Source organism: Phyllostomus discolor, chromosome 7, assembly GCF_004126475.2.
Source record: "Phyllostomus discolor isolate MPI-MPIP mPhyDis1 chromosome 7, mPhyDis1.pri.v3, whole genome shotgun sequence".
Lineage (NCBI taxonomy): Eukaryota > Metazoa > Chordata > Mammalia > Chiroptera > Phyllostomidae > Phyllostomus > Phyllostomus discolor.
The window spans coordinates 100,450,693-100,476,638 of record NC_040909.2 but is presented as its reverse complement, the minus strand read 5'-3'; the positions used below and the strand labels follow the sequence as shown (position 1 = coordinate 100,476,638).

General features: G+C 35.9%; 1 protein-coding gene across 1 annotated transcript in view; it reads right to left on the bottom strand.

The window, feature by feature from the left end:
- Positions 1-25,946, bottom strand: part of DNAJC5B (DnaJ heat shock protein family (Hsp40) member C5 beta) — a 64,288-nt gene that overhangs the window by 17,807 nt on the left and 20,535 nt on the right. The window contains exons 3-4 of the mRNA XM_036031166.1: positions 14,911-15,124; positions 12,354-12,525 (exon numbers count right to left, since the gene is read on the bottom strand). Of these exons, the coding sequence (XP_035887059.1) occupies positions 12,354-12,525; positions 14,911-15,124 (386 nt within the window). The remainder of the gene's footprint in view (positions 1-12,353; positions 12,526-14,910; positions 15,125-25,946) is intronic.

Here is a 25,946-nt window from a genome sequence, read left to right as displayed (position 1 = left end):
GGAATTTCAGGGGAGAATGGGAAGGGTTTACAGGAACAAATTTAAAGGACACATGGTCAAAAATTAGGGGAAGGGTGGTAATGGGAGGGAAGTGGGGAGGGATGGGTGGGCAGGCTGGAATGGAAGTAAAAGGGAGAAAACTGTACTTGAACAATGATTAAAATAAAATTTAAAATAAATAAATAATCTAACAACAATTGAGTCTAAAAAACAAACTGAGCGAGCAAGAAGAACAGAGACAGAATCATGGATATGGAGAGCATTTTGATGTTTGCCAGATGGGAGGGAATTGTATGAAGAGGTGATGGGATTAGGAAGATTAAGAAGTACAAAATAGGTAGTTACAGAGTAGCCATGGGGGTATAAAATACAGTGTAGGAAACAAAGTAGCCAAAGTACTTATACACAGACCTATGGACATGAACAATGGTGGGGGAATTGCCTGAGGGGGTGTGGGATACTTGTTGGAGAGGTCAATGGGGGAAGAATTGGTACAGTAATAGCATAATCAATAAAATATAATTTTAATAATAAAACATAAAAATAAAATTGATTAACCAGTAAAAGCATGCAAAACCAAGCAAAATACTGATTAGAAATGTAAATGTACGGCTGTAATACTAAAAAGAGTAATAAATGATTACATTACTCTTTTAAATAAATGATTGCATTACAACAAAAGATATGGATGGAAATAAACTGTGTCCATCAATGGATGAATGGATAAAGGAGGAGATCCTGCCATTTATGACATCATGGATGGACCTTGTATGCATTATGCTAAGTGAAATAAGTCAGACAGAAAACGATAAATACTGTATGATATCACTTATGTGTGGATCTAAAAAAAAAAAGCAATAACAAAATCCAAACTCATAGGAAAAGATATCAGCTCTTTTTGGGCTGGAACCATGGAGGGTGCAGAAAAGAAAAAGGTCCCCACTGTACCAGAAACCCTTAAGAAAAAGTGAAGGAATTTTACAAGCTGAAGGTTGAATGCCTGTGAAAGAAGTTTGCCTAAAAGATACTTTGAAAGCAAGGAGGAGGAAGCTTATCTATGAAAAAAACTAAGCACTTTCACAAGGAATATAGGCAGATGTACAGAACTGAGATTCAAATGGTTAGAGATGGCAAGAAAAGCTGGCAACCTCCATGTACCTGTAGAACCCAAACTGGCATTGTCATCAGGATCAGAGGTATCAGTGATGTGAGCCCAAAATTCTACAAGGTGCTGCAATATCTACACCATTGCCAAATCTTCAATAGCACCTTTGTTAAGCACAACAAAGCTTTAATTAACATGCTGAGGATTCTGGAACCATACATTGAATGGGGGAACCCAAACCTGAAGTCAGTAAATGAATTAATCTACAAGCATGGTCATGGCAAAGTCAACCAATGGAAAATTGTCCTGACAGATAATGAATGCATTGCTTGCTCAATCTCTTGGTAAGCATGGCAAAACATTTGGCACAGTATCTTCATATATCCTGCAGATAAGATGGTGAACTCTAGATGTCAGGTAAGGCTGATGTCAGATGTTGCCACACTGGGCTGTTCTATTAAGTAGTTTTAACAAGGAATTGAATGAAGAAGTTGTGCAGAGATCATATTTGCAAATAATGCCAAACTGAAATATGCTCAGAGGCCCATACCATCAAAATTAAGTGTGATAGATGGAAAGCACCTGGAATCCTGACAGTTTGCCAGAGAAGAGCAAGGGTGGTAAGATTGAACTAGGAAGGGGGAAAGGAGTTGAGAGAAACCCAGAAGGTTCTGGGGAGAAGGATGCAAAAAATAGAGGAAAGGTGAAATATTATTCAGCCATAAGAAGGAATGAAGTACTGATACATGCTACAATGTGGATGAACCTGAAGACACACTAAATGAAAGAAGCTAGACACAACAGGACAAATATTGTATGATTCCATTTATATAAAATGTCCAGAATAGGCAAAACCATAGAGCAGAAAATAGATCAGTGTTCACTATCACAGCCTCTGTGATCCTTCTTTGGTGGGCTTATTACATCTTGTATTAAGTAACTCTGTGTGTGATTATTTGTTGAATATTTGTCTCCTCATCTTCTCTGCTGGGTTGTAAGGTCCAAGACAGCAGGCACCATGTCTTTTCTCTAGCACCTAGCATAGTGTCAGGCAAATATTACAAGCTCAATTAATGTTTTCTACTAAAAAACAATCTTGACAAACCTGTCTAGTAGATTTGCTCACTGAACCTTGGCAGCCAAAAATTGAAGACGCTTTGGGTCCACTTTGAGCTGCTTCTGGGGTAACATTCTGAGTTGAGCCACTTGTCCTGCTCCCCTGGCCCATGACCTTGATGATGTTTACTTGTTTTTTTTTTTTTTTTTCACATAAAGAAGCAGCAAAGGATTTTGAACTAGTTGCAAGAATTATTTTCCATGAATCATTTTTTGAAATCAATCCCTTTTGATTGGGGGAAAGGGAGTAGGAAGAGGAGTAGAGATTAGAGAAAATAAGGATGAATTTAGTATCTTCCTTGGTGCCCCTTTCTTGGTCAGTTATGTGTGATAAATGCTGAACAGCAAATATAGTAAATGTCTTAATATCTTGGCCAAGAACAAGAGGCTAATTTTAAGTCATATGGCCTCTTAAGCTCAGTGGTTGTGAATTCATTTGAGTTTCAACCAGGTGAGTAGCAGGAACAATTAAGCAATCAACAAATTTTTCTGTGCACTGAGTCTCACATTTTTAGAGCCAAGGTGAACACTATAAAATCTCCTCATTTAGATACTTTACTCTCTTTTATTCTTTCTTCTTCAAAAAACTCAGGAAATCATGACTCCACAAGAAATTTTTAGGGTTTAACTAATTGTTTTCAGTCTACTGCCTTCAGTTTGAAAAAAAAAGAATTTATCTCTTGTATTTTTGGTTTGCTGTGCCAGGGTGTTCAGAGATAAGTAGTTCCCATTTATGCTCTTATCTGTCCTTTCTCTCTCTGTCTCTCTCTCTCTCCATCTGTGTGTGTGTGTGTGTGTGTGTGTGTGTGTCACACACACAGTCCCAGGGAATGGGGTTCTGTCTCAAGATGGTCTATAAATTCCTCATAGGCAATAGAATTCTGATTATATTATGGGCTTCCACTAACACAGGAGTATAGGGTCTAGTTTGTGAACATTTGGAAGGTAGGGAAGTTACATTTATCTTTCAAGTTTCCAAGACAAATAAAGGAGGATGGGCACCCCCTCCCCACCAAGACACTATCTCTTGTATATTTACTCCCGATTGATTTATAAGAATAATAAAATTCCCCTGTGTTCCTAGGATTCCACTGGGAATACATTTTTAATTTGGAGATAAAGATGGGAATCAACTTTCAAATTCTATAGTTTTCAATGTATATTTAAGATAACCACTGTTTTTAATGTTTTCCCCTTCATTTCTTAATGATAGAAGCTGGACTATACCCCTTCATGTGACTGAAAGAAGACACAATAACTTAAGCAAATCCCACCTCTCTACTACCAAATACCACTCTGTACCACTCCTCTCAGAGACTGGTACCATGTTACAGTATTAAAAAGTATCTTAGGCTTTAGCTAGTGTCAAGGAGTAGGCATGTTTGAAGTATGCACATAATAAAATACATCAAAGAAAAATCATAAGCTTTAGCTATAAAACTAGATTAAACTATCTCAAGGCAAGTGAAAACATTTCTCATGTTTTTTAAATAAAATCAATTATAAAATGGTTTGATTTGATATTTCAAATTTGAATTTTCATATATTAAGAGATATGGACAGTATCTTATAACATATTCTTAAATGTGAAAGTTGAGGTGTCACTGAATTCAAATCAGAAATGTTTTCTAGTTAACTCCTGTTATTAGTCTCTTTCTTTATTAGTCTTCTTTACTAGTCTACTTAGGCTTAGGGAAACAATAAAGTATTAAGGTGATACAACTTTTATTCTAGAGAGGAGCTTATCTCATATTAATTTTATTATATTTTGTATTTTGGCATTGCTGGAAAGTCAGGGAAAATAGCATAAGAAAGAAATGCTAACCATATTTCTTTTAAAAATCAATACTCATATATAAATTTCTAGTTGTAATCTTTATGTACTGGCCAAATCTCTAAGCACAGTATAATCTGCAGCATAGCACAGAGATTATAAATAAATAATTAATGTAAAACCCTTGCTCTACCATTCTGTCATCTCAATCAGCTTTACTCTTCTCTAAATTCAGAGTTCTGTGCTCTGGAGGTATTTTCCCCTATTCCTTGTCAGTAATATCAAGTTTGAAGTTAGATATATAGCTCTTACAGGAAAATAGTCTAACTGTATTGGCTACATAATTTGCAAAACCCAGTGCAAAATCAAAATGTAGTGTATGTGATTGAAAAGCTAATAATTTCAAGATGATGACAGCAGAGCCATAAACCAAGTGTTGGAAATCTTAGCCAGTGTGATAGGACAAGAAAAAGAAATAAAAGGCATACAGATTGGAACAGAAGAAATAAGCTCTCTGCTTGTAGACAACATGATTGTTTACATAGAAAATTCGAAGGAAATTACACAAATACAAATTAGTAAGTGAGCTTAACAAGAACACAAGATATAAAGTCAGCACACAAAAATAATTATAAATTCTTGTGATGAACATTGAAAACCAACATTTACAATTAATGCCAATTACTGTAGCTCCCCCCAAAATGAAATACTTAGCCATCTCACAAAACACATACCAATGCTATATACTGAAAACTATAAAATGTTTATTAAAGAAATCAGAGGAGCCCTGGCTGGTGTAGCTCAGTGGATTGAGCACGGGCTGGGAACCAAAGTGTCCCAGGTTCGATTCCCAGCCAGGGTACATTCCTGGGTTGCAGGCCAGAACCCCCAGCAACCGCACATTGATGTCTCTCTCTCTCTCCCTCTCTCTCTCTCTCTCTCTCTCCCTCTCTCTTTCTCTCTCCCTCCCTTCCCTCCCTAAAAATAAATAAATAAAATCTCAAAAAAAAAAAGAAATCAGATGAAACCTAAATAAGTGGAGACACATACCATATTGATGGATTGGAAGATTCAACATAATAAGGATGCCATGTTTTATTCAGACCAAGCTATAAAGTTAATACAATACTAATTTTAAAAATCAGCAGTATTTTTCTGTCAATAGACAACCTGCTACTAAAATTTATATGGAAATTCAAAGAAGCTAGATTAGCCAAAACAATTTTGTAAAAGAATAAAGTTGGAAGAATCACACTGGCTGTTTTAAGACTTATTTCAAAATTGCAGAAAATAAGCCTGACTGGTATGGATCAGCAGATTGAATGCTGGCCTGTGAACCAAAGGGCTGCTAATTGGATTTCCAATCAGGGCCCATGCTTGGGTTATGGGCCAGGTACTCAGTAGGGGGCACATGAGAGGCAACCACACATTGATGTTTTATTCCCTCTCCTTCTCCCTCCCTTCCTCTCTCTAAAAATAGATAAATATGGTCAATTAATATTTGACAAAGGGGACAGAAGCATAAAATGGAGTAAAAATAGCCTCTTTAACAAATGGTGTTGGAGATCTGGACAGCTACATGCAAAAAAGTGAAACTCAATCATCAACTTACACCATACACAAAAATAAATTCAAGGTGGATAAAAGACTTAAATATAAGTCATGAAAACATAAAAGTCCTAGAGGAAAACAGGCAGAAAAATCTCAGATATTCCATGCAGCAGTATTTTCACCAATATGTCCCCTAGGGCAAGGGACATAAAGGACAGAAAAAATAAATGGGACCTCATCAAAATAAAAAGCTTCTGCACAGCTAAAGAAAACAGTATTAAAATAAAAAGAGAACCAACTATACGGAAAAACATTTGCCAATGATAACTCAGACAAGGGTTTAATCTCCAAAATATGTAAGAACTCACATGAGTCCACTCCAGGAAGACAAACAACCCAATTAAAAAATGGGCAAAAGACCTGAACAGACACTCCTCTGAGGGAGACATACAGAGGGCTCAGAGACATATGAAAAGATGCTGAGCATCACTAGCCATCAAAGAGATGCAAATTAAAACCACAATGAGATACCATTTCACACCAGTTAGAATGGCCATCATAAACAAATCAACAAACAGCAAGTGTTGGAGAGGATGTGGAGAAAAGGGAACCCTAGTGCACTGTTGGTGGGATTGCAGACTGGTGCAACCATTGTGGGAAACAGTATGGAATTTCCTCAGAAAACTAAAAATGGAACTGCCTTTTGACCCAGCAATTCCACTGCTGGAATTACATCCTAAGAACTCTGAAACACCAATCCATAAGAACCTATGCACCCCAATGTTCATAGCAGCACAATTTATAACAGCCAAGTGCTGGAAGCAACCTAAGTGCCCATCCGTAAATGAATGGACCAAAAAACTATGGTGCATTTACATGATGGAATTCTATGCAGCAGAAAAAAAGAAGGAGCTGCTACTCTTTGCAACAGTACGGGTGGAACTTGAGAGCATTATGCTGAGTGAAATAAGCCAGGTGGTGAAGGACAAATACCATATGGTCTTACCTTTAAGTGGAACCTAATCAACAAAACAAACAAGCAAGCAAACTATAACCAGAGACACTGAAATTAAGAATAATCTGATAGTAACCAGAGGGGAGCCGGAGTGGGGGGAGGGTTTTCAGGAACAACTATAAAGGACCCCTGGACAAAACCAAGGGGGATGGAATTGGGAGGGAGGTGGGGATGGCTGTGGTGGGGTAGAGTGGTGGGGGGAAAATGCAGACAACTGTGCTTGAACAACAATAAGTAAATAGATAAAATCTTTTTTAAAGTTGCAGTTAGTTTTTTTTTTAATTAAAAAAACTAGCCTTGGCTGGTGTGACTCAGTGGATTGAGTGCTGGTCTATGAACCAAAGGGTCACCGGTTCAATTCCCAGTCAGGGCACATGCCTGGGTTGCAGGCCAGGTCCCCAGTAGGGGACATTCGAGAGGCAACCACGCATTGATATTTCTATCCCTCTCTTTCTCCCTCTCTTCCCCCCTCTCCAAAAATAAATAAATAAAATATTTTTAAAAATTTAAAAACTCCAGAAAGTAAGACCATGTGTTATTGGCAAAGAGATATACATACACATCAATGAAATGAAATACAGAGTCCATAAATAGACCTGTAGAAATATAGCCAATTGATTTTTGACAAAGATGCAAAGACAGTTCAATGGAGAAAGGATAATCTTTTCAGCAAAAGGTGTTGAAACAATTATATGCAAAAAAATGTCTCCACCTAAACCTCATACCTCATGCAAAAATGAACTAGAAATTGGCATGGATCTAAATGTTAGACAAAAAACTTTTAGAAAACATTTGAGAAAAATCTTTATGACATAGGCTTAAAGTAAGAGTTCTTAGACATGACATCAAAAACACAATGTATTGAAACATTAATAAAAATTTTAATCAAAATTTTTGCTCTGCTAAGCAGCAGCTACTAAAAATATGTAGTTATAATATTTTTTATAAAACAAACAAACCCCATGAACAATTACATAAAAATCTTGTAATTTTGAGTACAAATTTTGAGTTAAAAATTTTGTTGCTTTTGAGTAACTGGTTCCAGGAGGTTGATGTAAACTTTTCTTTGACTGTATAACTTCTTGTGGTGATTGAATTTTTATGAGTATGTCTTACTTTTCATACAAGGTCACAAACCTCCGCACCACTAGTGTCTTTCAAATGAAGTTGGGCAGCAGTCTGCTGGAAAAGCTATGGGGAGATTAAGGGTTGACACCTTGGATTCCTTCCAACTCTAAAATCTTAGGAATTTATGATTATATACAACATAAGATACTGTATTTGCCCTGTATAACATGCACCCATGTTTTTGGCCCAAACTTTCAGTAAAAAAAATTTGTTTTAATTTTTAATTCAATTATTTATTTATTTGTATTTAGAAACAAAACCAATAATCATATTTCAGGGTATTATTTTGCATACAGATATTGTTATTGCTTTCTAGAGTTACACTTTTAATGCATAAGCGTGAATAAAAAATAAATAAAAGAATTAAAAACATTCATGTAGATACAGAATTAGTACTACCCACATATACTCATGTATACATGTACAATGTACATCATTATTTTTCCCTAAAAAATTTGGGCAAAACAGTGCACATTATACATGGCAAAATACAGTAATTAAATAGAAAATGTTTGCCAAATTTTATTTAATTTCAGATTCACTGAAATAGAAACACTCAAAGCCCAAAGTTTCACAAGTACCTTCTAATAGACTCAAATCTTGACATATGCTGCTTATCATTTGTCATGAGTAACTTGATATACAAGTGACTAGTAGCCACTTTCAACTGTATTCTCTTAACAACTTTAAGTGGGTCACCTTCTTTTGCAGAACAGAAGAGACCAGTCCATTAATTGGATCACAGTCCAGGAAGTGTAGTCTTCTTGTAGAATCTGCTTTTTCACCCTTACAAGCCTGAACTTGCATTAATTTTACCAATAAACTACATTAAGTCTCTGAATTAATGGAGTGAAAATCTGAAACTAACTAAATTAATACACCTAACTTCAAATAAGTTATAAATTCTCATAGGGAAATGTTAGACTGAGGGGCACTGGTGGTGGATTTTACTGGACAGTCAATGAAATTTAAGCTTTGGGTATCTTTATCTATTCAGACCCTTCCAAGGGCCTTTTAGAAATGTGTTCACATTTTTGTAGATTTGCAAAAGTAAGATTTTTTAATCACAACCAAACACTGCCTCTTTCCACTTTACTTTTCCTCCATCATGCTTTTTCTCTTGATGAGTGGCAACAAAGGGTCTATGGACATTTTGGAGATTCGGTTAAGGAGAAATAGAGTTGGGGATAGGTTTCATTTGAGTTTAGTGGAATATGTTTTTGTGGTTTGCAGAAACTCTGTATATAATTATTAGTTGCCACACTGGCATAGGAATGGCTTTAGGGATACTCCTCAAGCTCACTATGCCAATTCACTTGTCGAGGGAGCCTGAAGATCCACACCAGAGTTAACATCACACAATATGAATATGTTGGTGGGCTCTGATCCTAGAAGTATTGGGTGAGGGAGAGTACACAAGGTTTGAAAAGTATGGAGTCAAAAAATGGTGTGTGGAAAATTTTTTCCAAAATTTTATGTTATAAATGAAATAAACTAGTTCTAAATTTTTGTTAATAAAATTTAGAAGTTACTAGTTACTAAACTAGTTAATAAAATTTTGCAGATTTGACAACAATCCCCACAAATTTAGACAACATTATCAGTAATGAGTTGTAAAACTGAAACTTTGCTAATCTACCAATAATAAAAAACAAATTTTGATCAAACATACTAGAGAAAAGACAGAATTATTTTTCTTTTCTTTTTACAGAAGATGATATTATTCAATTTGTGTTAAATGAAGAGGCAACCAAAGAACATGTACCCAGAAAGCATAGAGTAAAAGTATTATAGAGATTTGCCAGTCAGCTAAGTAAATTATTGCTATTTTTTAAGCTTTGCAATTTGTTGTGACTTCTCATTCTAAATAAATATTCACATGATTTACTTTTGTATTGTAATTTTGTGTTCTTTTTCTTAAAAAGGACTACCCAAGTTGTACAAATTTCAGTCCCTACAAAACCTTGATTAATACTGCATAGGAGCTTTTGAATATTTAGGAATGGAATAAAGATTTTTCTTCTTGGTTTAGAATTCTTTTTAAAAAATTTTATTTAAATTGTTGTTGCAGTACAATTTTCTATGTTTTACTCCCATCCCAACCCACCCACCAAGCCCTCCCCTCCTCCCTCCCATTTCCACCCACCCCTAGTTTTTATCTATGTGTCCTTTATACTCGTTCCTGTAAACCCTTCCCCTTTTCCCCTGAAATTCCCCTGAAATTCTCTCTCCTCTCCCCTCTGAACTCTGTCAGTGTGTTCCTTATTTCAGTGTCTTTGATTATATTTTGCTTATTTCTTTGTTTTGTTGTTTAGGTTCCTGTTAAAGGTGAGATCATATGGTATTTGTCTTTCACTGCCTGGCTGATTTCACTTAGCATAATACTTTCCAGTTCCATCCATGCTGTTGCAAAGGGTAGGAGCTCCTTTCTTTCTGCTGCATAGAATTCCATAGTGTAAATGTACCATAGTTTTTTGATCCACTCATTTCCTGATGGGCATCTAGGTTGCTTCCAACATTTGGCTATTGTAAATTGTGCTGCTATGAACATTGGGGTGCATACGTTCTTTTGGATTGGTGTTTTAGAGTTCTTAGGATATAATCCTAGCAGTGGAATTCTTAGTAACACAGTCAAATTGGATCATGATTTACTTAGTCTAGAATCTGACCTCTGCAATGGAATTGATAGCTCTGGGGGTTCAGAACTGAGAGCAGCGAAAGACACAAATTTATCACCAGTCACCCTGCAGGAAGGAAACCTGGGTAGAATTTGGCACCAAGGATGAATTTCTCTTCCAGAAAAATAATCTGCAAAGGTCTCCTGAAATGACCTGGTGGAACTTTGATCTAATTTAAAAAAAGGAAAGACTTGGAGGTTTTTCAGAGGAGTGTGAACACTGGATTTGTGATATCTAGGTTCAATTCACCTAGTTTTGGTTTCTACAGTATAAAAGACAAGATAAGGTTGTTACAGTGGATGGCAGTGACAGTGCTTTCCAATCTCACCATCTCTTCCTATCCTCTCTGGCAGTGACTGAGCATTGGACAGGATTGATGGATGATCTGTGAGGCCCTATGACCAACAAAGCCAGAGACCATGGACATGATCTTACAACAGTTTATCTCCCTCACAAGAGCAGATGGGGTTAATACACTGGGCTCATTGTTCCTAAACAAGTTATGTCAAGGCCACTGGCCCTTCTTTGAAGAGGAATTTGCATATATGTATCCTTTTTTAACCCATTTATGAGTAATACTGCTTGTTTGCTTTTTTTGATATTTATGCTCCCATTAAAAGACTTGTTCTTTTATATTCCAAAAAAGGCAAAAGAAACTTGTAATTGCATAGCCCTATAGGCACACAATTTGGTTCCTGGGACAGCAATAAAAATTAGTAAAGCAACCCCTGTCCCTGTTTGCTGGACTGGCTACTTAGCTGTCCCCAAAGGAAGAAGACACAGGTTACAGAAAAATCCCTTCTGTCCTCGCTAACTCCCCAACCCTAAAATGGTCTGAGTCTGTCTGATTCACATGATTGAACATCCTTTAAGCTGGAGTCAAAGTGGGTACTAAGTGGATGCTACTTAGTATCACATTCAATTAGGAATAAAAGTAAAGTAGAAGACTTTAAGCAATCTCTGTTGCTTGATGTCATGCAATTTGTTTCATTGTGATGTAAAGAATCAGAATGTGCTGCAGTCCAAAAAAGTGCACCATTCCTAATTTCAGCAGTTCTGACAACACTAGACCACTCTCTAAATTATCAAATAACCCTCTTATTTGGATGGTTCTTTGTGATTTAGTGATAAAGTCTGTAATTCAGAATAATGATGCATTCTGCAGGAGAAAATGACAGGATTATGGCTACAAAACAGATGACAATGGCAGGTTTGACTCTAGTTTGTTTAGACAAAGGCATTTTTTTTTTCAGAGAACATGAAGCATCCTGGTGTTATGAATTCTGTGAGGTGATAAAAAATTTATCATTTGTTATATTCTTTATCATTTCAAGTACTGTATCATGGCTATGCATATACAGAGACAGACATGTGGGGGTGGTTTAGCAAAGCAAAAAATCCTGTTTTTGTGGAACAATATTTTTGATACTGGTTTGAAGCTAGCGCTAAATGTGTAGGTTTGGAAGGAAGTTTCCTTTCCAGGGAAGAAAGACTATGTTCCCCCAATTCTACCCAAAACTCATTATCAAAGAATCAAAAAGAATCAAGAGAGGAGCTACTGACTTTTCTTGATGTCCATTTCCCTTCTTTTTGAATAGAGATCTGAAAGCAACAGACTGAAATGCTTTTCCCAGGAAAAAATTTTACTTTGGTTCTCTTACTCCTGGGCACTCCCAAACCTTCCTGAACCCAGAGCTCACACTCTTGTAATGAGAACATGAACAGTACTAGCTTTGCAAGTTGCACTAGATCAGCATATAGCATGATTTCTTTCTAATGGTGTCAGGCTCTGCTTTTCTCTGTTGCTAGTAAAAGTAATTGTCCTTTCATCCTCTGCAAAGGAAGTACCAAAGCTGATAGTCTGTCGGGTCCCCTGCATTTGATTGTTGGATATCCCTCACTTTAGTGATAACTATCACCATGGACCTGGTGCTTGGCCAGGCCTATGAAAGGATACCCACTACCTCTGCTCTCATCTTACTCTACCTCTTTCCATGTCAGTCTTGATCTGCTCCTCAAGATCCTCTGGGGACACATAGAAGTCCTCTTCTGGCACTGATGATTTGGGCCGGCAATGTCCACAGCAGCAGTTGCAACAGCAGCACAGACAACAGCAAAAATAGCAGCCAGTCAAGAGGCCAATAATGACAAACAGGGTCTAGGAGAAACAGGCAAAGCAAAACAAAGGTGAGGGGTAGTGGAGTGTGGGAGAACCCTGGAAATCAAGTGTGTACCCTGTAGCCCCAAAGACCTGAGGACATTATAGTTCACCCTCCACCCTCATCCTTATTGCATGCAATCTTTTTAATTTTCTTGGTAACAAATTCTGCATAGACTTTTGCCTAGCAGGTTAAAACCAGAGGGAATGACTTGTTGCCAAAGTAATGATGTATGACATTCTCTTCTTTATTCTTAACCTATGGTGATCACTATTGAGAATAAAGCAAACAAAGAAACAAACCAACAAACAAAACCTCTCCAGGTCTCATGATCTAACCAAGGGAAACAGAATCATTCTCACTAAAGGAGCTGTTGATAGCTCCCCCTCCCCCAGCCACCTTCCTCTTAGTCATTAAGTACTGCAAAGTCTCTCTCTTCAACATCCCTTCCACTCTCTTCCTCATCTCTCTTCCTTGTCTCTCTTTCTCATCCCTGGTAGCACCTTAGAAAAGACCCTGTTATCTCTGCTCTGGACATTTCAGGAGCCTTGTAACTGGCCTCCCTGCCTCCACTTTTTTCTCCTAATCCACCCTGTGCATTGCTGCTGAAGCTTCCAGAAATATATGTTCTCTTGAACTCATGCAGTTCTCCTGCCTCTTAGATAAGGCTGGAGCTCCTTATTTGGTCATCTGGGCTCTGCCAACCCCTCCCCTGCATCAGCTGACCCTGTTTCTGCCATGCCTCTCATAGCTTTGCTCTCCCTGTGGATTCATCTGCCTAAATGTCCCCTGCTCCTCCCATTCCCCAGTCATCTAATAAATAAGCACTGTGTTTGTCCTCTTCCTGACATCTTTTCTGATACACCTCCCTTTTTTTGTGCCCCAATTGTACACCATACAAACTTCTATCATGGTGCTTTATTTGTTGACACTTTAAGACATTTATCAGTTTATAGGTCTGTCTCAGACTGGGAGATTCTTGAAGGCTAGAGCTGTATTTTAGTCATCTTTCAATCCCTCCTACCTAAAAATATAGTTCCAGGCATGTGGTAAACATTTAATAAATACCTACTGAATTAATGAATGTATAAAGTAATAGGTAAGCAGACATACCTTCTTATGGAAAGAGTGTCATGTCTGGAGGTTAGGTTGCCAGGAAAGCCCACAAAAAGCCCATATTGTTATATGTGAATGTTCAATCTATCATCATAAATGATATTGTCAGTATGTACACTTTCATTTCAAGTTCCAGTTCTGCTAGGTAGGAGCTTGTCTCCCTCCGATTCTTCAACAGTAGAGAAATGGGTTTTCAGTGGGAAACCTAGTTATCTCCAAGAAAAGGAACTATGGGGACTGAAGAAAGCAAAGGAGGATTTTAAGTTACAGACTCCATGCTTATGTACAAACTCATATCTCTCTCTTCCTGGATGTATAAAACTTTTCTGTTTAACAGGATTTATTTTAGTGGAAGAAAATAGCAATCAGGATCCTACTGAATATGAAACCTGACTAGAGATCAACAACTTTTTACATTATTCATTACTACTCATGAATGTGAGTTCATATGATTTTACAAAATGTGTGAACTGTTTAGATGTATGTGAATTGTCCAAAAATACACTGATGGACTCTATGTATGGTTCATATGCAAATGAAATTTTATCAGAATATAAAGATGTTAAAAACTCATTAACAAATATAAAGCCATCACTAAACATACATATACTAGGGATTCCTAGGAAACTGCACAAAATTTACTGTCAAAAATCAGTTCTAATTGCATTAAGTCCTTAAAAATATTGCATTTTTCTTGACTAGATACCTTTTTTCTCTCTCTTCTTCTCTATGTCTGTCCAATTCCCTGTCCTCCACTACTTAATTCTCACCTTTCCCCACTTATTTCCTTCTCCATAACCTCACTGCAGGCTCCATGTGAGCCTATGACATAATTACCACACACTCTCCCAAGTATTGTGTTTGCTGATGTAGCCTATGCTATAAATAGTAAAGTACATGGCTAAATTTTTCCTATAATAATTTATTAAACAGTTGTCACACTAATAAATTATTTTCGGTTTTAAGCAATGAGTCAGTTCTTAATTAGTCACTACAGGGAGAGAGAGGGCAGTCAAAATTAACCTGAAGCTTCAAATTCAAATATAATTAATGTCTGGAAGTATTTTAAGTCATGCTGTATATTATAATCATTTGATGAACTAAAGTAAAAATGATCCTCAAATAATAGCTTTCCATCGAAGCTATATTTCCTTTTATTTACAAGTGTTTAATATATAAAGTTAGGCTTTCTTTAAGATCAACTCTGAAAGAGTGAATAATATCATGATCTATCAGAAAATTGTTTTTGCAGGAAAAACATGATTCACCTTTGCCCACCAGCTTGACAGCATAAAGTAGGTATTAACATTTTCATCTCCAAATTGCTCAGCCACATAGAGTCCCAACGATCCATACTTGTCATATATGTTTCTCTTTGATATGTCAGTAAGTATTGTGTGGGCATTGTTGATTTCTTTGAACTTCTCAGCAGCAGCTGGATCATCTGGATTCTTGTCTGGATGGTGTTTCAAGGCCAACTTTCTTTTTAAAAAAGGAAAGAAAAATGTTATTTGACACAAATTATAATGACATTTTAGAAGGGCACTATTCTTTTGTACATCCCTTATACAAGTAAATGTGTGAAATGATAATGTTTACTTAACTAAGCAAGTGTTTATTAAGTATGGTCTATGTTTCTAATGTGTAAGCAAAATAGTATTATTTCTCCTTTCACATCCTTAAAAGGATTCTCAACTGCATGGTTGTTGAGTCTCAGACATCTTGCTATTAGTAAATATGTGAATTTTACTTTTACCTGGAAGCTGATCAGGACCTCATCTCAACATGCAACATTCATGGTATGTTAAAAGTTCCAGCATCAGGACCAGTTTGTACCAAAATGCCATTTAGAACAGGAAGAATTCTCCAGAATTAACAAAACTTCCTACACACCACATATTCTAAAAGTTACATTCAAATATTTTAAAAGTTATAATTCATATTCCATTCAATAGACATTACAACCCTTTCATAAACCTTCCACAAAAAAATTTCCTTTGTTTTTCTAACAAATGCTGTGACTTCCCCTACATTCAAATGTATATTTTACCTCTTTTCAAATAGGTCTTCCACTTCAAATAATACATACAAATTTCCTTGTGTCTGAAAGGTCCCATCTCCTCTGTGGACTATCAAGTAGTTTGTAAAGGATGTAGATATGTGTAGTGTTGCACTGTGTGTGTGTGTGTGTTGGGGGGTGACTTGAGGGTATTCTTTACTCTTTAGTTATACTCAAGTATTAAGAAAAGAAGTGATTTTGTCATTGTCAAGCTCTGGCTGGTGGCCCCCTACAGACAGATTTAAATGTTTATTAAAGCCATGTTCAGAATGAAGTCTGTGGTATTTTTTCCACTACAAAGTCCATTAATTTTATAGCTACTGGAAAGTCCACATGACTTGCACTCCCTACTGTGCCCATCATAGGTACATGTAGGAATACACCTTAAGCTTTTGTTTATTTTATCATTTAGATTAAATTGTATTTTAATACAACAATAAAGGCCATAAGTAGAGCAGAAAAGTAAAGTATATATCATAAAGCAATCTCTACAATAAATTGGAAAAAAGCCACACATATTTTATGGATGAAAGTATTGTTGGGTTAGGAAGTGAATAATAAAGCAGCTCAGCATCAGAATGCTTAAAAATACCAAAATATTAAAAAATACAAATTGTGGTATATAATCCATTCTAACATTGAACTCAGAATAAACAAAAAGAATAAAACAATGATGGTTCACTTTAAATTTGCTTAACTAAAATATTTTTCAGCCTTTTTGAGCTATGTTTGGGGTATCTATAAATTCTTATAGATGGAATTATTAGAGACATTTTTAAAAGATTTTATTTCTTTATTTTTAGACAGAGGGTAAGGGAGAGAGAGAGGGAGAGAAACATCAATGTGTGGTTGTCTCTTGCATGCCTTCTACTGGGGACCTGCTCTGCAACCCAGGCATGTGCCCTGACTGGGAATCAAACCAGCAACCCTTTGGTTTCACAGTCCATCACTGAATCCACTGAGCCACCCCAGCCAGGGCTGCAGACATTTTTTTATGTGCAGAATATATGATGAAATCTTGCACAAAATGCCTATTTTGTCATTTTTAAATGTTTATATTTATACCAACACTATTATATAAAAATGTTATAAATATTCATTCATTAATCTTCACCACAACTCTGTGAAATAGATATTATGATTCCATTTAACAGATGAGGAAATTTGTCCACCAACAAGTGAAGTAACTTGCCCAGTGTCACAAAGCTAATAATTAGATCACTGGTAATCTAACCCTAAGCACATGCTCTTAACTACCAACATTTTGCCTCCTACATATTTTTTAATTTAAAAAGTAAGGCACACAGATTGTCAGTACTCCACTGTAAGGACTTCACTGGAGTGTTTTGAGGAGAGTGGTATGATCTGACTTTTAGAAGGACCACTCAGTCTTGGAGAGGTCAAAGGTGAAAGTAGGGAGATGCTTACAGAAGTATATAGTGGTTCAGATCAGTGTAGCAGTGTGGAGAATATATTCAGAAGTGGCTGGATTCTGGATATATTTTGAGGATTAGTTGGATTGGATGTGAGATGTGAAAGAACAAGAGGAATTGGAGATGGCACCAAAGTTTTGGCCTGAAAAATCTGAACAATGGAAAATTTATGTTACTGTTAAAAAGCTGGCAAGATATTTTTTGTTTGGTAGTAGTAGGAAGTGGCTTGCTAGAATTTAGAGTTCTATTTTGGACACTTTTGAGATGCCTATTAGACTTCCAAGTGGAGATGGAGATAGATTTATGAGCCTGGTGTTCAGATGAGAATTGTGGCACATGTATGTTTGGGAGTTCTCAGCACATACTTTTCATATCCATGGAATGGGGAATGATTTCCAAGAGTATGGGTCCAAGAGAAGTCCTATGACTGAGCTTTAGGAAGGAAGAACCAGCAAAAGAGATAAAAAGTAAAATGAATGATGCAGAGGAAAAATCCAGAGAATATGGGATCTTGGGGTCCAAGCAAACAAAGTATATGAAGAAGATCACCTGTATCGAATGCCATTCACAGGTCATGTGTGATGAAGACTAAGAATTGAAATTTTAAAAATAGATTTCTGGTCAAGATGGAGATGTAGGTAAACATGCTTCACCTCTGTGCACAACTACAGCAAAAATTACAACTAGACTAAAACAAACAACACCAAGATTCATTAGAAAATCAAACTGTATGGAAGTCTGACAATCAAGGATTTCAAGAAACCACATTCATCCAGATGAGTAGGAGGGTCAAAGATGTGGATGTGCAGAGAGGTATGGAGAGCCTGGAGAGGTGGTAGAATGAGCTGTCCCACATTCATGTGTGATGGATAAAAATGGGGAGGGATACCTTCGGAGTGAGCGATCCCAGCCACAGACCAGACCACCCAGCCCATGGTTCCAGCACCAGGTAGATAAGTCTCCATACATTCTGGCTGCAAAAACCAGTGTTGGTTGGGACAGCAGAATAAACTACGGGAATCTTAAGAGACTCCTCTTAAAGGGCCCACGATGGTCTTAGGGCTCATGCGGACCCACTCTCTCTGGAATTCAGCACTAGTGCAACAGCTGGAAGGGCATAAGTGGCATAAGGGGAGAAAGGGAGAAAGTGAAGTGACTGGCAAGGAAATGAGTGCCAGAAGACAGCTTCTTTCTGGGCAATCTCCGGAGGCCAGGCAGGAGCATTGTACCTTCTCTGAGTCCTCCTCAACACAGAGCCACAAAGTGGTGAAACAGGTTATCCTGCCCTGGCAACTACCTAAGGCTCTGCCCCACGCAATTTACAGCTGCCTTTTCTACAATAGGCCACGCTCCTGAGACAAGGAGTCAAAGCAGCTCTACCTAATGCAGAAATAAACACAGAGATCTTTCCAAATTGAGGAGACAAAGAAATATGGCCCAAATGAAAAAAACAATAACAAAAAACAGAACAAAACTCCAGGAAAAGAGCTAAATGAAATGGAGATAAGCAATCTGTCAGATGCAGAGTTCAAAGTACTGGTTACAGGATGCTCAAAGAAATCACTGGGTACTACAACAGCATAAAAAAAGATCCAGGCAGACATAAAGTTTACATTAAGTGAAATAAAGAAAAATCTACAGGGAACCAACAGTGGAGGGGATGAAGTCAAGATTCAAATAAATGATTTGGAACATAAGGGAGAGAAAGCATTCAATCAGAACAGCAAGAAGAAAAAAGAATTTTAAACAATGAGAATAGAGTAAGGAGCCTCTAGGACATCTTCAAACATACCAGCATCTGAATCACAAGAATTGCAGAAGAAGTGGAAGAGCAGGAAACTGATAACTTATTTGAAAAAATAATGAAAGAAAACTTTCCTTATTTGGTAAAGAAAATAGACATACAAGTCCAGGAAGCACAGAGAGTCCCAGACAAGTTGGACCCAGAGAGAACCACACCAAGGCACATCATAATTAAAATGCCAAAGGTTAAATGTAAAGAGAAAATCTTAAAAGCAGCAAGAGAAAAGGAGAGAGTTACCTACAAAGGAGTTCTCAGACTGTCAGTTGATTTCCCAAAAGATACTTTGCAGGCTAGAAGGGGCTGGCAAGAAGTATTCAAGGTGATGAACAGTAAGGACTGAAACCTAGATTACTCTAGTAGCAAACCTGTCATTTAGAATTGAAAGGCTGATAAATGCTTCCCAGACAAGGTAAAACTAAAGGAGTTCATCGTCACCAAGCCATTACTATATGAAATATTAAAAGGAACTATATAAAAAAAGAAGATCGAAACTATGAACATTAAAATGGTAACAAATGCACAACTATCGACAACTGAATCTAAAAAACAAACTAAGCAAACAAGCAGAACAGAAACAGAATCATAGATATGGAGATCATATGGAGCGTTATCGGCTGGGAAAGGGGGAGAATGGGGGAAAAGTTGCAGGAATTAAAAAGTACAACTTGTAGGTACAAAATAGGGCAATGTTAAGAACAGTATAGGAAGTGGAGTAGTCAAAGAACTTATATGCATGACCCATGAACATGAACTAAGGGAGGGGATTGCTTGAGGGAGGCTATGGGGGTACTAGGCAGAGGGGGGCAGAGGGGAAAAATTGGGACAACTGTAATAGCATAATCAATAAAATATATATATCTTAAAAGACTAAGAATTGACCACTGGGTTTAGTGACATAAATCTTTGGTGACTTTGACATACACACACAATATACATGTATACACACAGAGACAATTGTGTATATATGTCTTCATATAGGGAAAAATAAAGCAGAAAAATAAGTAGAAAAGAAAGAATAAAAGGGAAGATTATAACCACAACCTTCCTTATAGATGTGCTTATAGATGCACATTGGGATTATAGGTAATTTTTTGTTTTGTTTTTGCTTGTTATAAAATAACAAGTAATATACATATTACTTGTGTGGTGTCCTTCCCTAAGCATTTGAAAGCTCTAGCTACAAATTCTGTGCTCCTTTAATAGCTGAAAGTTTAGAGTTTGTTCCCTTAAATGACCCACTATAAATTAGAGGGGGGAAAGGAAGAAAGTAAGAAGTCCTCAAACTTCAATGATACAATGAACATCATCAAAAAACCTCAAGTGGATTCTTTAACCACATTAATTTTAATTGCTCAATATTCCTACAATACAATTGCAGCATTTTCCCCACTAGTTCCAGAGATCATGTCTAGGCCAGTCAAATGCAAGAGCCATTAACTTCTGCTTTGAAAGAAAGAAATCCCTGGGAAATGGCTCTTTATGTTCATAGAAACATTTCTTTGTTTCTAGTGTTCAGTTGTAGACTTACACACACTGTCTAAGACTTAGCCAGAGAAGCTCGCTTCCTGTCGTATTTTAAGTTGCCTGGATCTTTGTCAGCTCACAAGGGCAGATGCTCTCAACCATTTATCACATTCCTCTAACAATGGAGTTGGCAAATTCAGAGGGCTGGAACACCTCCATTTGTAACAAATCCAATTCCTGGTTGCCAGCAGCATTTTGAGTCCTCTTGGCAGATACTCTTGGCTCTGAGGAATCCTCAGGAAATATGGCTAGCAGAGGTAGCTGCCAAAATTACACAACTGCTCAAGGAGGTAGCTGATCAATGACCCATCCCCTTGAGAATTGTCTATAGAGCAAGAAAACGTGTAGGATTTAGAGTGAAAGAAAGTGCTTGGAGTACATTTAAATGTACCTTTACTCACCTATTACTTTTAAAGATCTTTTTTGTAATTTCTCATTTTATACTTAAAAGTGACATAATATTCAACTAGAATGTGAAGCTCTAATTCTAAATCTTTCTCTACTTCTAGTCACCTGTTAATCTGGTATGACTATAAGTAATATTAGAAATAGCAACAATGCCTCTATTTAATTTCCACTTCAAAATCCAATGACACCTATTCGCTATTTATAGTGAATTCAGTGAGTGGACAAAAGCTAAACGTGGATTTATAGTTGTGATGACCTAAGGCCCTTAAGACCTACCTTCTTTTTTGAGGCAGTGGAATAATTCTAAGAATTGTAATCTTCCATTCAATTCTCTTCCTTGTACCATGTAACACTCGGGTGAGATCTACCTACTATTCTGTACCAGTTTCTGAGTCACCTAAGACCTGATGATGACAATGTTTCCCCAGCTCTAGTCCAAATCTATCTTCATGGGGTTGAAATGTCAAAGGAGACTTTTCCTTTGGGAAGGCTGGCCTCTCAGCCTCAGGAGGTTCTGCCTGGTGTGGCTGTATCTATAGCCGCCTTTCCCCATTCAACGTATTTTCAGCTGCTTTCTCCAATCACCTTCTGTTGCCTCCTATTTGAAAGATTTCCTTATTGTAACTGTGTGACTTTCTGCTAAAATCCCTCAGCCACAAATTTTACTATCTGTCTAATGCCCCAGAAGAAAACCACCTGCTGTCTACCACAAAAGAAAAGAAGGAGAGTGTACAGAGCCAGGATGTACTGCAAAGGTAGCAAAAGGAAATAAAATTGGAGCTAATATTATAGACTATTCTTTCTAGGAAGAAAAAATGGCTACAAAGGGGAGAAAACCGATGACAGATGTGAAAATGAACTACTATAAACCAGAGATTGCAGGTGAAAACAAACCCTAGATTAGTAACCCTAGGTGTATGGCAAGTTTTGCATCTATGGAGCCTGAGACTATGTCATAATACTGGAGGTTCAGTGAAACTCAGGCAACACCCTAGTGAAAATATAAGAAACCAATATATGATTTCCAATGCACATCTGCCTGACATTTTGTATGACAAACAGTTTAATATGTGGCAATCTTCTTTTGTGGTTTAATTTGCATTTCCTAATTTGGGATATCCTCTATTTAATTGCATGTTAGCCTTTCACCAGTTTTTAGTTTGATGTTTAGAATTAATTTTTAGGATTTAAAAAATACATATTCTTATATGAATCCTTTGTCAGTTATATATGTTACATATGTATTCTTCATTTCTGGGGCTATTTTTAGTTGTCACTGTTGTTAGTTTCTTAATGGAATCTTTTGATAAACAAATCCTTAATTTTAATTTAGTTGGATCAATCACTTTTCTTAAATTCAGGAAGATATTGTCCCATAAACTCTATAACTTTAAAATCTTTATAGGTTTGCATTTCACATGGAACTCAATGGTGCAATTGTAGCTGATTTTTGTAGTGTGGTGGGAGGTAGGCATCCAATTTTATTTTTAAAAATGGATATCCAACTATCATAGCACCACTTATTTTAAAAATTAAATCTTTTTCCTGTATTTCTAGGATCCATATTCTGCTCCATTGGTCTATTTAGCTATTTAGCTAACAGTCTTAAATATGATATCTTCCAAATATGTCTTAATATCTTAAAAGGGAAGTTCTTCCATATTGTTGTTCTTTAACAGTTCTGTGGCTATTCAGGCCCTCTGCATTTCCACATAATTTTCAGAATTCGCTTGTCAATTTATACACATGCACACCATTGGGATTTTCCTTGCCGTTTCATTGACTCTGTAGGTTAGTTTGGAGATTGACATTTATTTACTAAGTCCACTTACTTAGGACTTTTAAATGTTTCTCAGAATTGTATCATTTTATCATTTAGGTCCTGCATATCTTTTCATAGAATTATTCTAGGGGCTTAATTTTTTGTGTGGTTTTGATATTAACATTTTTCTTAGTTCATAGAAAATGTAAAAGATTATTATATATTAATGCTTTTTATCCCACAAACTCCCTAAAGTTATTTATTAATTTTATAAATATAGATTCTTTTGCATTTCTACATACACAATCATATAAATCTGCAAATAATGATTTTTTTCTTTCCAATTCTTATATGATTTACATTTTTTCTTATCTTACTGTCCTAAGACCTTCAGTAGGATGTCAAATAAGAGTGACTATAGCAGGCATCATTTTCTCCTTCTTTTACTCATTTATTAAGAGTAAATGGCTGTTAAATTTTTATTAAATGCTTTTTCTGCATCTGTTCAGAATATATGTTTTTTTCTTTTAATCTACTAATATAATTGATTTTTTAATGTTAAGTGAAACTTGTACTCCTGGGATAAACTCAACTTGGTCATTATGTATTTTTTTATTTGTCAAACAGAATTTTCTAATACATGCATTGAATTCACTGAAGTTTCCTCTAAGTGCCACTTTAACTACATTCCACATGTTTTAATGTGAAACATTCAGTTTTAGATATTTTCTAAATTTATGGTTTATTTTACCCATGAGTTCTTTTCATTGTTTCTACTAATTTTTAAACATATTGGACTTTTCTTGCCACCTTTTTGTTTTTGCTTGCTAGCTTGCTTGCACTTCAGCAGGAGAACGTATTCTATAAGATTTAAATTCTTCAAAACTTGAGACTTGTTTTATGTCTCATTATATGTTGAATTTTTATAAATGCTCCACGTGTAAATATTATATAATGTGCCTGTTTGGTCATTTGTTCTTATATAAGAACATTAGATTTGGTTTGCTAATTTTTGTTCAAATCTTTTTATATTCGTAGCCATTTTACTGATCTACCAAGCAAGGTATGTTAAAATCTCCCACTAGGACTGTAGGTTTGCATATTGCTCCTTACAGTTCTGTCACTTTTTGCTTTGTGTATTTTAGGCCATGTTCTTTTCTTTTTTTTTTTTTTGATATTTTTTTTAATAAATTATTTTAAATTTTATTTTAATCATTGTTCAAATACAGTTTTCTCCTTTTTACTCCCAATTCCACCCCCCTCCCACCCCTCCCCAGCCATGCTCTTTAAAAGCATACAAATTCACATCTGCTGTGTATTCCTGGTGAAATGAACTTTTATTGTTATGAAATACAATTCTTTAGTAATACTTTTTAAAAAGATTTTATTCATTTATTCTTAGAGATAGGGGAAGGGAGGAAGAGAGAGAGGGAGAGAAACATCAGTGTGTGGTTGCCTCGCATGCAGCCCCCACTGGGGACCTGGCCTGCAACCCAGCTGTGTGCCCTGACTGGGAAATGAACCAGCCACCCTTTGGTTAGTGGGCATACACTCAATCTACTGACCCACACCAGCCAGGGCTCTAATAATACTTTTTGTCTTTCCTTCAGTATTAATAAAGCTATATCGGCTTTCTGGATAGGTATCTACATAGAATACATTTTTCTCTCCTTTTATTTTTAAATTTCCTATATCCTTATATATATGATATTTTTTTGTAAATGCCATATAGTTTTGTTTTTTAATTTGCAATGGCATTCTGTTTCTTTTAATTGAAACATTTAGTCTATGTTTATTTTTATGTAAATATTGCTGTATTTCAGGTTAAATCTACTATACTTTATTATAGGTTTTTAAAAAATAACCTATATAAACCCATCTAAAATATATTTTCTTTCTTCTTCTATTTTGTCTTCTTTTAGATTGATTCTTTTTCATTATTCTACTTTTTCCCTCAGTTGCTTTGAAAATTACACATTCTTTTATTATTCCTTTTGGGGTCTTCCTAAAGATTACAGAATTCTTGACTTCTCAATGTATGATGCCAATGTATTTTTGTCTTGTTTTGGAAGAACAGTAAAAATGATACTTTCCTCTCTACTTAAGTGTTGTTGGTATCATGCACTTCAATTATCTACATCTTTTAAGCCCCCAAGAATTGTTATTTAATACATGTAGCATTTAATGATGTTTTATACAGTTAGTATTTCTGTATATTTTCTCACATATTTTCTTATTTTGTTTTCTTGTTTTGTTGCTCAGGATCATTTTCCTTCTATCTACAAACACCCTTTAGTGTCTCTCTTACTGCAGGTCTGCTGATGATTAATTCCTACAGTTTTTGTTTAGGTTAAAATAGCTTTATTTTACCTTAATTTTTGAAGAATACTTTTTCTGGACATAGAATTGTAGTCCATCAATTATTTTTTTTCATAATAACAAAGGTTTCAATCTATTGTCTCTTAGCATTCGTTATCTCCATTGAAAAATCTACTAGTAGTAAGTCTAATTGTTGCTCTTTGAAGATAATCTGTATTGTTTCTCTGGTTGCCAAAAAGACTTTTCATCTTTGATTTTCATCATTTTTTATATGTTTGGATATAGATTTGTTTTTATTTATTCCGTTTGACTTTTATTGGGTTTCTGATATTTAGAGATTGATATCATTCGTGAACCTGGAAAAATCACATACATCATGCTTTCAAACAGCTTTCTTCTTAATTTTCATTCTACTCTCCTAAGATCATGTTATTGAATCCTCTATGTTTTTTTAATCTTCTTGGATTGTTTTCTGTACTTTTGTAATTCTTCTGGTTATTTTCTTCTGGCCTGCCTTGCAGTCAGCTCTCCAACCTGTTGAACCATATCTTCAAGACCTTGAGTTTGGTTGTATTTTTTATGTAAAATTTATGTTTATTTTAAAAATCTGAAATGTCCCTTTTCATTATTTTCCATTCTCTGTGAAAATTCTCATTGTTGTAATTTTTCTTGATAGTTATTTTTAAATATATATATGGTAATTTTAATACCTAAGCTTTCCACTGTTCTATTTTCTCATTTCGGCTGATTCTTGTTCATATTGTCTTCACTTGTATACTTGATCATCTCTGTGTTACAGATATTGTATTTTAAAAACTTTTAAGAAATAATTGGAGAACTAAGATGATGTCATCTTATACCAGATAGTAAATTTTAGTAGCTTAAAACAACAAGCATTTTATTTATTTGCCTACAATGTTGTAATTGAGTTGGATTTGGAGGGGACAGTTTTCTTCCTCTATTTGGCTTTGGCTAAGACTGTTCAATTGGAGCTG